We start from the raw sequence: 13,641 nt of genomic DNA on the forward strand, positions 1-13,641 counted from the left end.
GGGAATACAGAAAATGATATCGTATGGTGTTGTATGGTGACAGATGGTAGCTACACTCGTGGCGAGCACAGCATAACCCAAAGAAGTGTCTAATCACTATGTTGTACACCCGAAACTAATGTGACACTGTATGTCAACTAGACTCAGATACAACAATTTTTTAAGTTGTTTTTTTAAGGGATGCCTGGCTGGCTCAGTTGGTGAAGCGTCTGCCTTCGGCTCGGGTCATGATCCCAGGATCCTGGGATAGAGTCACGCATCCAGCTCCTTGCTCGGCAGGGAGCCTGCTTCTCTCTCTGCCTGCTGCTCCCCCTGCTCGTGCTCTCTCTCTGACAAATACATAAAATCTTTCCAAAAAAATTTTTTTGAAAGATTTTATTTTTAAGTAATCTCTACATCCACCATGGGGCCCAAACTCACAACCCTGAGATCAAGAGTCACATGCTCTTCCAGGCACCCCAAATACAGAATTTTTAAAATACACACACACACACACACACACACACACACACACACACATTCATATATACTCAGGACCTCTCAAGACCTTATGGTAGGGAAAGGAGACTGGCGAGGTGGCCATGGGTGAGAATACTGCTTTTCACTGAAAGCGCTATTGTAAGAATTATGGTCATCGTGAGCATTACTAGGACATTACGCTAAGTACTTTACATACATTAGGTTCTATTTTTACCCTCATTTCACTGCTGGAGAAATTGACTGTGGTAGGCAGAATAATGATTCCCCAAAGAGGTCCACATCTTAATCCTGGGAACTTATAAATATGTTACTTTATAAGGCAAAAGGGACTTTGTAAATATGACTGAGGATCTTGAGATGGGGAGATAATCCTGGATTACTGGGGTGGGAACAATGTAATCACAAGGATCCTTATTAAACAAAGAGGGAGGCAGGAGAGTCAGAGAAGATGTGACAACAGAAGCAGAGGTCAGTGATGCAGGGTCATGAGCCAAGGAATATGGGCAGCCTCTAGAAGCTGGGAAAGTCAAGGAAATGGATTCTCCTCTAGAGCTTCTAGAAGGAACATTGCCCTGCTAATAACACACCTTTCTCTTAGCCCAGTGAGACTCATACTGGACTTCTGATCCCAGAACTGTTAATAGAATACATCTGTGTTGCTTTGAGCTGCTAAGTTTGTAGTTAAGTTGTTACAACAGCAACAGGGCACGAATCCACTGAGAACTTCTAGCTTGGAAGTGGCAGAATGAAGAATCCAGATTCACCTGACTGCAGAGCCAGACTCTTAAAGGGGCTATGACTGAAAAATAAAAAGAATATGTATTTTTTCATTTTAGCTTTCTTCCCCTGGAGAAACTTCTAATGGATAGAAAAAGGAGCAACAGGAGGAATTTGGAGAAGCATAGCAAAGATGGTACAAGGATCAGGTTCAAGGTCTACCTGAAACCTACAGCAAAGGTGACAAAAATGAATGTCTAACATGTGTCGGGGGGACATCATAAGCATGTGAAATAGGCAGGGTTTAATCAAAAGACAGCCTGAATGAGGTAGAAAATGACAACTCACACTTTCCCTAGATGATGAGGAGTAATAGGAAATGGGGGGGATTCTGGTGAACTGGAAAACATCGGGCATTGGGGGAGAGAAGGCACTCACTTGTCAGTTTCAGCTGAATGTAAGACAGAAAGGTGGGTTTTGCCAAGTCATTGATTTCTCAAAAGAAGCCAGAAATCCAAATTTGTGCGAAACTTTAGGATTTTTAAAGATGGCAAACAAGTTCAAAGTTTGTTAAAACAAACCAGACACATCTTTGTGTTTAGACACATTTGTCTAAATAAAACACATCTCTGGACTACCAGTTTGCAACCTCTGAACTGAAGTTTCGAGTATCTGAACATGGGCCAGTAACAATAATATGCACTCTTCTGTGATCGCTGGCTAGGAGAATCTTGAGGGCACAGAGCACTTGAAAAATTTTAACCTGAAAGGCCACATAGATTTAAGATCAGGTTGCATGTATTCCGGTGTGAACATACACATAGATATAGAGAGCGCTTTTTTTCTATATGCAGATATTTGTCTAAAAGTTTCAAGATAAGCCATTTTAAAACTAGTGTTTAAATGAACAAACAGCCTATCAGCTGTCATAAGGAGTATCCGATGCACCTATCTGACAGCAAAGATCACTCAAGACCATTGAGCTTTTCCATTGCAGTCTGGGGATACTATATTTCTAAATTCTTTGGTATGCTGCTTTAAGAATCTCTAATCTGTATGGTTATATAAACATGAAAAAGCACAATTTCTATTTTTTCCACAATCAAACCCTACATTTTAAAACTATAAATCGTTTTTGAGAACCTGTCAAAAAAGCAAAGGGTTGTGGGCAAAGGTCAGCCTTATTTTGTTTTTATTTTCATAAAAAGAAGAAAAAGCATGAGAGAGGAAACAGCATTGCTTTTAAAAAGCTTCTTGCAAGCTTTTTTTTTTTTTTTTTTGAGTTTCAACATGTGACTGCTTAAAGGCACCTCAGTAAAATGGCTCAGAGCCATTTCTCCAGTCACTGTGCACAGCCCCTCCCCAGCCCGCCTCAGCCCACTCCAGCCCTACCCAGCCCTTCCCCAGCCTTCCCCAGCCTTCCCCAGCCCTCCGTAGCANNNGCTCTTACTGGTTCTTCAAGTTAATGGGCACAGAATTAGCTAGCTCTCACCTTTCCCACCTAGAGAAGATTTACTCCCTTGTCAAGCCTACCCTCAAATTCTCCAGTTACATGGCCGTTACAGCAGTCAGGACGCCAATAACAATAAAAGGCATCAACTTGATGCATCATTTCACTACTAAAGTCTGGAAATTAACCTCATTTAAATCCTTTGTGCAGTATCTAAGAGAGGCAATTCATACACCCTATACACACTTGTCAGTTATTCTAGTTATTTCTTTGAAAATGTTTTATACATCATGAAAGTTTGGTTCCTTTACTATAAAACAACTTCTATTGCCACAGACTCTCTTTTTTTTATCTTCAGGGCAAGGCAATGCCATAACAGTCAGAGAGAACCCTTGAGTAAAAGCCTAGGACCTACGTGCCGGGCTTGGGACGTATCTTACGCAGCCTTGGGAACACTGCAGTGAGGTAGGTATTGTGGCCTTTCTACACATGAGCAAACCGAAGCACAGAGTGGTGCAGGAACTCGTCCAACTTTCAGTAGTGAGAGGTGGCACTCAGGCCTCCGTGAATCCTAAGGGTAAGCTCTTTCCAAGACACGTAACACTTCCTGGGACGTGCGCTTACCAACACATAGACTGAATGCACACTCAGACCTGCTGCCTAGCATTCAGGAACGACTTGACCTTAACATCTATGAAATGGGACGAATGTTAACAGTCCCAACCAATTGTTAGAAACAGTTTAGCATCATGGAGCCCACTGAACAGAGACTATTATAATCCAATATCATAACAGAATATAATGTTGAGGTGTGGACATGTGATTGACCTTGATAAGGCCCAAACTATCTCTTCAGAATACCCTGAGAAAAATCTCAGGACCTCAAACTATAAAGAAGAATTTCCAACGTCATGAACTATTTCCACACTCTTCTCCCATACCCCACCCTTAAAGAGTACAGAAAGTATGAGTTACTCCACAGACCTCCAAACAACTTGCCACGTGACCTCAGAACAGTCTTCGGTGATATTCCTTCCTTGAAGTTTGTCCTTCTTGTCCCTCTCGATGGCCACAGGCATTGCAATTTCCACCGAATAACCCGTCTAATCTGCTCTTTGGACTTTAAATCCACTGTCCCGTCCTTTCAGGTGCTACCTGTCATAGTCTCCAAAATCAGCCCAACTCCAGAGATCCCACAAGGACAAAACAATGTGTCACCACTGAGTTTCAAATTTTTCACTCTGGTCAAGTCTACCCATGTAAACAAAACAAAAGTATCTTCCACTATAGTTCAAATGTCATCTTCATGAAGCCTTCCTCAGCACCTAGAATTTCTTTCATAACAGTTATTTGTGAACATGTCCTACCTTCTCTAACTAGCCTGAGAGCTCCTTCAGCTCAGTAGCCATGCCATGGTTACCTTTGTAACCTATATTGTGTGTAGCGCAGTAGTAGACTAGATAGGTCTATTCAATGAGTGCTCATGAGCTGTATTTATTTATGTATATATTAACATATGTCCCTACAGATGAAACGAAGTTCAGCACCGAGAAGACATCTATATATATAAAGGAATTAGGAACTTTCTGAAAGTTCAAGTCAGTTTCTTTTAATAACAAAAGTACCAATGCCAGTTGTACTCAATACCGCGAAGCATATACACAGGCTTTTCCCATGCACTAGAAATTGTCTGTGATAGGTCTGAAACTATTTATTCCCACAGTACAAAATCATGTGTAGAGCTGAAGATACAATTTTGTCAGAAGAAAAAGATTCACATCCTAAACTGTAATTTTTAAAATATCATTCTGTTCTAAAAGCTTTTTTAGAAAATAGACCGTTCACTCACCCAATGATGTCAACACTGATCCAACGACAATAAAACTCTTACTGGTTTAGTTCCCTTATCTTACTTTTGATTCCAAATGTCATTTTTTTCCAAAGGCTGATTTTTACTTTCTTACGTTTTTGTGTGTTGTCTCGATTTTTTTTAATGAGCAAGTATTATATTTTAAATCATAACATTAACTTAGTTTTCAAAGAAAAAGAGTAGCATTTAAAAGATGACCGGTTATTGAATTAGCTAGTGTTCTTTCACATTTCACCAAAATACATCTAAATATCACTTTAGAAATTTGCTGGGAATTTAGTATACCAGTGAACCAATGAAGGGAAAATTTTAATTAGAAAAGTGTTTGAAACCCATCTGAAAGGAGAGATTTCTACGTTCTCGTCTATAATGAAAAGCGAGTCACTTTTTTCCCTTAAAAAAAAAAAAGTTGTCAACAGGCTAGAATTCTGCATATTTAAAGTTTGAATTTGGAGAACAGATGAAATGCAAAAGATTTCAAATCATTGGATTTAATATTTTTCATTTGAACAGTAAGTAACACCCAGGAAGGGCTGCCTTTTCCGATGCTGATGAAGTCGGCTCCAGACCTGTCCATGATATCACACTCTACTTGACCATAGTGAAAGAAAGGATGAATCCTTTTGTTAGATATTATTTTAACTAGTGATTTAAAGCTACTCTGCCCATTGATTCAAAACTGTTCATGTGGTCTCCTTAAACAAATAACATGACTAATTTCCTCATCAACTTGATCACATTAGGTTTTAAAATTACATTCAACCTCCTGGACTCCTTTACATTTCCCTGTCAATATCACAGCAGTCACATCAATGCAGTTCATGCAAATACAAGTCTCCATTCTCTCCATCTGTCCTTAAAAGCCCCAGTCAGCATCAGTTTGTGCTATAGCACCATGCTGCAGCATCCCTGCACTTGAACTTGGGAATACAGGCTTTCCAGGACTGCAGGCAGAGCCCTTACCGCATTCCTTCTGAACCTCATCTTGCCTCTCGGGGGAGTTGCTTCTGCCATCTCGCCTATACACAAGAACACTCTTCTTTTCCAATTGTCAATGCAACACTGATGAAATATGAGCTGCTTCTGGGGTAGTATTTAAAAGCGGCAGCCAAAAATCTCTATCAAACAAAGCTACCGCGGCTGCTTCCATTACCACGGCGGCGGCAGCGCTGCAAAAAAAACCCACTATCCCTGATTAGTCAGCTGACAGAGCCTTCCCGGCTGCTCATTGTAATTCAGAGTTGACACATTCCCCCAATTACTTAGCCAGATTGAACCTCATGGATTAGCTCGTGCCGGACTGCTCTAGAAGATCAGGCATGTCCTACGAGTGGAGGAAGGAGAAAACAACAACAACAACAACAACACACGACTCTGCTCCTAGGGGCTTGCTGGGACTGGCTTTCTCCTCTGCGCAGTTCGATTTTTAAGGTGGAATGCTAACAATCTTTGTGAAGGTAGTATTAACTGATACCTTTATTCTTGCCCTACTCGGATCTGTAACTTAAAATTCACTTCAGGATTTGGGTTTGTTTTTTATTATTATTAAATTCTATTCAGAGGTTAAGCCTTGTGAAAGGTCAACGGTTTGTGAAATTTTGATAATAATCTAGAAAGAACACACAAACTTTCTAATATGGATAGGATTCTCTCCCAAATTGACATTTCCCCACATTGTAGAACTAAAAAAAATCTTATTTCCCCGGGGCACCTGGGAGGCTCAGTCTGTTGAGCGACAGTCTCTTGGCTTCAGCTCAGGTCATGATCTCAGGGTCCTGGGATTGAGCTGCCCACCTCGGGCTCAGGCTCAGCACGGAGTCTGCTTGGGATTCTTTTGCTTTTCCTCTCCCTTCCCCTCTGCCCCTCCCTCTGCTCACACTTGCTCTCTCGAAAATAAATAAATAAAAGCTTTTTTAAAAACATCTAGTTTCCCATCATTAATTATGAAGTATAACCTAACTGCATAGTTGATTTTGGAATTTACAAGTTAAGGTCTTCAAATTGAGTTGTATAATTATTTCGAAGATACTTATTTAAAGTAGTATACCAAAGATGGTTACATGTATCTATACCGTGGCAATTTTTACCAGAAATCCTTTCTGAATATAACTTTTGCTCTTGAAATTAGCTTGCATTCATCTTTAATGCAAACAGTGTCCAATGGCTAGTCATGGTTGAGATGTAATTAATGTGCTCTTCAGTACGGGTATAGAAACCATACCACGAGTAGAAACATATAACATGTTAAAAAGAAACAACACTCAATCTACAGTCCATTACATGCCATCATCCCTGGTGCCCCCAATCTTGGCTGGCACCATCAATTTGGCAGTTAAGAGAATGAAGGGACCCTGAGTGCCTTGCTGAAAACGGTTCACACTTACCCGCCGGAAGACCATTCCTACAGAAACAGAAAGGGGAGCTTCACCTCCCAAGAAACAAATCATTACTGCTCTGTTGACCCCCAATCAATAGGCTCAAGACCAAATCTTATATTTCTCCTTAAAAAAAAAAAAGACCTGTTCCAAGTGGCCTATTTGATTAATAAAAATAAAACCTTAACAAGAAACTAATGGCACGTGCCAAACAGTCACTCAGTGAAATTAATTTAATCAAGCATAGTTTTGGCCAAAAGAAAAGGCTGGGCTGCGTAATAAAAAAAAAAAAAAAGTTTCATTATAACAAGCGTTTTATTTAGTATAAAAGAACTGTGAACTGAAATCTCAACAAGCCCAAGGACAGATCTTAAAAGGCCAGAGCAAGGTAAATAGCTTGTACTTATCTTTGCTCCATTGACAGGGCTCAACGGTGTATGCTGGGCAGATTTACTCTCTCCAGAGGAGTTTTACTTTTTTCTAAAAAAAACACTGAATGTATTTGTCTATCCACAAGTCATATGGAAAACAACAGAAAGTGGCAGGTTGAAAGAGCACCAACTGAAGTTCATGAAAATTCAATTCTTGCTCCGCCTCTTTTTGTTCCTTAGCTATTTGACCTTGAATTCCTCACAAAACCTTCCCCTAAGTGTGTCTGTTAATGTAGTTCCCTCATCTATAGGACAATTATAATAATACCCGCCTGCAAAGCAAAAATATATTACATGAAGTTGAGGTTTTGCTATTTTATTTTAGTAACTTGTATGAATTTCTTGTTAACTCTTCTCCCCATTGCTTACCGTTACACACTTCTGTTAAATAAACGAAAAACCACTTTGATTTGCTCAAGATGAAGAATAATTCGAGCTGGGTATGAAAATAATGATCTCATCCATTTTACCATGGGAGTGCCAGTATATTTCTTATGCTCATTAGCTAGGTTAGTATAGCGAAAAGAACAATTGGCTCAGGAGTCCAACTTAGATTTTTGTCTTGCCTTCACAACTTAATCAACTTCCTCTGGTGACAGTGTCCTCCCGTGGCAGTCAGGAGACAAAGAATTTCTGATGACAGATGATGTTGGGTTCTCAAAGAAAAAAAATACATTGATTCCCGGCTACTCCGGTGTGATAGAGGCAGTTAGCCACATGGTACTTCTGCAGACAGCCCCAATCTTGCCAGCTCAGTAGTCTATGGGTGCCTCCCCTCCCTCCCCTTCTATGAAGAAGTGTCGGACAATGCCACTGTAATCCAGCTGAGCCTAATAATGTGAAAGATCATCTTGGCTGTGGGCAGGATTGCAGCTCTCATATTTCTCTCTTAGGGAAACTGTTTTCTCTATCTGGGTCTTGGGAAGATGGGGGCTAGATTCCAAAAGGGGAGGTAAGTCATAGTGCGGTTGAGTCACTTCCCTCTCTATCCCACGGGGAGAAACATCTAGAAAGACACACATCAAAATGTTAAAAGGTGCTTGTTTACAGATGGATGAATTACTGACTACTGCTTTAAACTTCCTTCTTTATACTTTTCCATATACAGTGAGTATACAACAGAGCTATTTCTATAAAAAAAAAAAAGCTCCCATAAAAACTCACCTTGAGGCATAGGGAACCATGAGTCTCTTCTCACTCATAACTTGAACCAATAACTACTCATGCTTTCCCATTAGGTTTTATTTTGGATGAGTTGTTTAGCTCAATCCCCTCTACCAACCCTTCTTCCCACTTTCCCATCTCACCATCCCATTTTTTTAATTGTTTCCATCATGTACTTTGTCTTCATTGCCTAATATAAAAATATTCCGTACTCCCACAAACAGAAAGCATTATGTAAAACAAAAATAAAAGTTATTGAAGAATGCATTGGTGCTTACTGAGATTTTCTGGAGAGAAATTTTGAGAGAAGACCATGTATCCAATCTTCGATCCAGAATAATGGTAAACCGGGAGTCAGATCCATTTTGCCTGCAAGATAAGAGGAAATAATGTTTTTCTTCATAACTACCCAAATTTGCTAGGTTGTGTCCTTAATTCTGACTATTTCATTTACATTTGATGTCTTAACTAAAGATACATTTGGATTGGGAAAGCTATCACAAAGTGCTATGCTGGAAAACCAATTTAATTCCATGTTCTACTACTCAATATTTAAAATTTCTTCTTTGGCACTAACATCGCTCATTTATATAGTCAAGTGATAGCATAATGCAGATAGGTCACTGAAATGAATTTGGCTTACTGCAATCTTAGGTATGAGAAAACCTTAAAGACAGCTGTCCTTTATGACATCAGATTTAACTTTTCATGGCAATCCATCAAGAACCAATGATCCATCCATTCATTTATTCACTCAGAAAAACACTATTAAATATAGGTTTCTATCTCATCTGCTCCTTGAGAAGGCAGTTTAATGAATAAGAAAACCTTTATTTGCCCTAAAAAGACCTAAAAGACTTTCAAGCTTTAAGAGATGCACTACAAATTCAGTTTTCTGTGATTTGACTTTAGTTCATGAAACTCTTCATATTTGTACCATTGTAGATTTGTGGCCTCTTAGTCTTCAGGCTTAATAAATGGAAAATGTTTCCTTTAAAAATGTTTGTTTTCAACCTAGGGGCGCCTGGGTGGTTCAGTTGGTTAAGCGTCTGCCTTCAGCTCAGGTCATGGTCTCGGAGTCCTGGGATCGAGCCCTGTGTCAGGCTCCCTGCTTCTCCTCTGCTTGTGCTCTCTCTCTCTCTCTCTGTCGCTCTCAAATAAATAAATCTTAAAAAAATAAAATTAAATAAATAAAAATTTTGTTTTCAACCTAAATAAAATCTTCAAGGAAGCTTCTGAAACTTACCTTTCAAAGCATTCTAGTGTCAAATGATTTCTAATATCAAGAAGTTCCTCCTAATAAATTCCAATATCACTTTTGAGTCTATTTAACATTTGGTCTTCATATTTTACTCTTGGAGCAATAGCTACCCTCACTCTGGGCTGGAAAGATTTCCTTTTAGGCAAATCAAAGGCTTTAAGTACGATCATCATTTTCAACCTACATTTTTCTTCATGAAGACAAATATTTCTAGACTCCCAATTTTGTTTTCATAGATCCTCAGTATAATTTTTATACCAATTTAGGTAGCTGTCGGCTTCCCCTCTTAAGTTTCATTTCTTATCTACGCTGAAGGTGAGTCTTATAATCACTTACAATAATAATAACATTCACACTAAAAAGCCATTTTCCTTTATTACATTCAAATGGGCATCTAACACCTAACAAATTGAAAGAAATGTAATGAAATGCTATACCTTGCAATAGATGTCAAGTAAGTCAGCACTTTTGCTATCACTTCTTCTGGTATACATCTGAAATTACAATTTTCTGGAAAAGTAATGATCCAATCATTATCTTTTCCCCGGCCACCTAAAACCATACAAAAAAAAAAAAAAATCAACCAAATTAACAATTCATGTGACAGCAACGCAAGAAAGAGGATTTGGGAGTGGCAGTTTTGGGCCAATGTAACTTCTATAAGGATGATGGTCTCCACATAAATCAAAATGGCACCATGTCCCCAAGTTTAAAAAAGAAAAGTAGCCAAGGGGCGCCCGGGTGGTTTAGGCAGTGAAGCATCCAACTCTTGATCTCAGGGTCTTGAGTTCAAGCCCCACATTGGGCGTGGAGCCTACTTAAAAAAAGAAGAAGAAAGTAGCTGAATAGTTTCTAAATGAAAACAGAGTGTAAGAAAGAAAAGAGAGAGAGAGAAGGCAAAATGAATGATTATAGTCAGAAGAAATTTTCATGGAATACATATAATAAATATAATTAAAAACACAGCTGACCTCTCATATTGGACAACCAAGGGTACTGGGAAATAACGGTTTCTATGCCAATGCTACGGGCCTCAATTCAAACTGGGCAAACATTTACAGCTATGGTCAGCCTGAAAGAATACAGTATATAAACTACAGGAAATAAGTGCTGTTCTAATGGATTTGTGGCAGAAACAACATAAGCAGTAACAGCAACAATAGTATAGGACTCATACTCATGCAAAGAAACAAAGACCATGAATTTTCTATGGGTTCAAATTCAGTGTGCACCCTACTCCAGAGCCCTCTACACAGCTTGGAGGATAAGGAACATGAAAGCCACGCAGGTGCAGGGATGAGCCTTATACATGTTCAAGGTCCCACCGTATAGCTGGCCCAACAACTGGGCACAGAGTAGGCACTCTACAAATATTTAGTGCTAAATAGAAGTTGAAGGATTATTTTAGGAGGAAAGTTACAGGGTGGTCTTTGAATTTAGCCTGCTAATAGAAATCTTTTGAGAAGTTTATTTGTAATTCTCATTTGGCTGAATTTAAGTGAATAAAGATGTAGGGCTATAAAAAAATTCAATGTGCAATAAAAATATGTCAATGGCAGGGCACCCGGCTGGCTCAGTCAGAAGAGCATGTGACTCTTGATCTTGGGATCATGAGTTCAAGCCCCACACTGGGTGTAGAGATTACTAAAAAAAAAAATAAATAAACTTTAAAAAAAATAAGACAATGGCAAAGGAGATAAACTGGACTGATAAAAATACTTAACCCAAAAGAAAGCAAAAATGGAGGGGGGGAAAAACCAAAGAACTAACGGGACAAATAGAAAACAAATAGTAAGATGGTAGATTTAAACCCAACCATATGAATAATCACATTAAATGCAAATAATCCTGACATCCCAATTGAAAGTTGGAGATGATCAGATTGAATTAAAAAAATCAAGACCCAACTATATACTATGTACAAGAAACAGACTTTATTTTTTAATGTAATTGCATTTTTATTTTTTTTAAGTAAGCTCTACACTCAATGTGGGGCTTCAACTCAGAAACCCAAAATCAAGAGTTCCATATTCTACCAACTGAGACAGCCAGCCACCCCAGAAACACACTTTAAATATAAAGCACAAATGCATTAAGAGCAAAAGATTGGAAAAAGATATACCATGCTAATAAGTCAAAAGGAAGCTGTCTAATTTTAGACAAAAAAGATTTCAGAGTCAGGAATATTACTAGATATTAAGAAAATCATTTGATAATCAAACTATGGTAAATTAATCAAGAGAGTCTAACAATCCTAAATGCTTATGTACCTGTTAACAGAGCTTCAAAATACACGAAACAAAAAGTGATAGAAATGCAAGGAGAAACAGTCAAATCCACAACTTTAGTCAAAAAAATTTCACCACCGGGGCGCCTGGGTGGCACAGTCGGTTAAGCATCCAACTCTTGGTTTCAGCTCACGTCATGATCTCAGGGTCCTAGGATCGAGCCCTAAGTCAGGCTCTGTGCTCAGTGGGGAGTCTGCTTGAGATTAACTCTCTCTCTTTCCCTCTGCCCCTACCCCTACTCATGTGCATGCTCTCTCTCTCTCTAAAACAAATAAATCTTTTCCAAAAAATTTTAATAATAAAAAAATAAAAAATAAATTTCACTACCCCTCTCAATAATTGATAGAACAAGCAGACAGGAAATTTGCAAGGATACGGTACACCTGAGCAACAATCTTAACCAACATGGCCTGACATTTATAGAAGATTCTAGCCAACAAAAGCAGAATATATATTCTTTCCTAGTGCACTTGGAAAAAAAATCAAATTCATTCACTGCCTTAATCTTCACCAAGGGAAACATGAGCGAGAGTCCCCATTCCCAAGTCATCTTTTTGAATCAAACTAATTCAAAGTATTATATCAAATGATAAATCTTCTAGGCTTAGAGAGCAGGATGAAGACTATCGCGGACCATAACAGCGTCTACCCAAGGCTTTCAAAGGAACTCAAAGGAGAAACTGTACAACTCTAAACCAAGAGATACAGCAAATCATTAAACAAAGGGCCTCTCTAGGTAGAGTATGATATAGAACCAGTAATATAACTAATGTATAACAGGGGTACCTGGCTAGCTCAGTCGGAAGAGCATGTGACTCTTAATCTCGGGGTCATGAGCTCATTGGGCATAGAGTTTACTTAAAATAAACACATAAAAATAAAAAAATAATGCAGAACATATAATTCAACATATATATATATTTATACTTATATTATATTATATTATATTATATTATATTATATTATATTTATTTAATGTAACAGACTTGCCAAGCAAGCTGGTAAACACTCCAGTTAAAGACAGAACCAGCTAGCGCTTAGGAAATCTATACCTATCAAAGGAAAGCATGCTTATAGGTTCTTATAAGGGTAAATTATCATCAATCAATCTATAAACTGTTATTACCACTGAATACCTACAAGTACTTGGTAGTAAATGTGTGAGAAGAGAACGAGAGGAGTTTATATTCTAAATTGGGGGGTTCCAATTATTTTTCCCACTGGAAACCCTTTCTCCAAAAGAACCAATATGCTGAATCATTTTGAAAACAACTGACAAAAGCAGATAAGGAAATTGTGGCAGGGGTCTGGGTAGGGGAGCGAGCCTTGAGGGTCATTCTGTACGGAACACAGTTGGGGACTGGGGAAAATCTCAAGAGTGACAATATGTCACACATTTATAGCGCTTCGAAAATAAAACATAAAGCCACATTAATTAAGTCACCACTAATTCACAATTACTGTTAATTATAATCATTAAAGCAGAGGCCAGACGAAAGTGTCCAATTAGGATCATCTATAAAGTAAATGCTTGTTTAGTAAACTGAGCATGCTGGTATCATTCAGGCACAATAATTAAACTACTTAAAAGGAATAAGATCATTT

General features: G+C 38.5%; 1 protein-coding gene across 1 annotated transcript in view; it reads right to left on the reverse strand.

Annotated features, from left to right (window-relative positions):
- Window positions 1–13,641, reverse strand: part of MCF2 (MCF.2 cell line derived transforming sequence) — a 70,863-nt gene that overhangs the window by 52,565 nt on the left and 4,657 nt on the right. Inside the window, exons 2-3 of the mRNA XM_040633060.1 lie at window positions 10,186–10,300; window positions 8,766–8,856 (exon numbers count right to left, since the gene is read on the reverse strand). Of these exons, the coding sequence (XP_040488994.1) occupies window positions 8,766–8,856; window positions 10,186–10,300 (206 nt within the window). The remainder of the gene's footprint in view (window positions 1–8,765; window positions 8,857–10,185; window positions 10,301–13,641) is intronic.

This window comes from Ursus maritimus, assembly GCF_017311325.1.
Source record: "Ursus maritimus isolate PB19 chromosome X unlocalized genomic scaffold, ASM1731132v1 scaffold_X1, whole genome shotgun sequence".
In the NCBI taxonomy this organism is placed as follows: domain Eukaryota; kingdom Metazoa; phylum Chordata; class Mammalia; order Carnivora; family Ursidae; genus Ursus; species Ursus maritimus.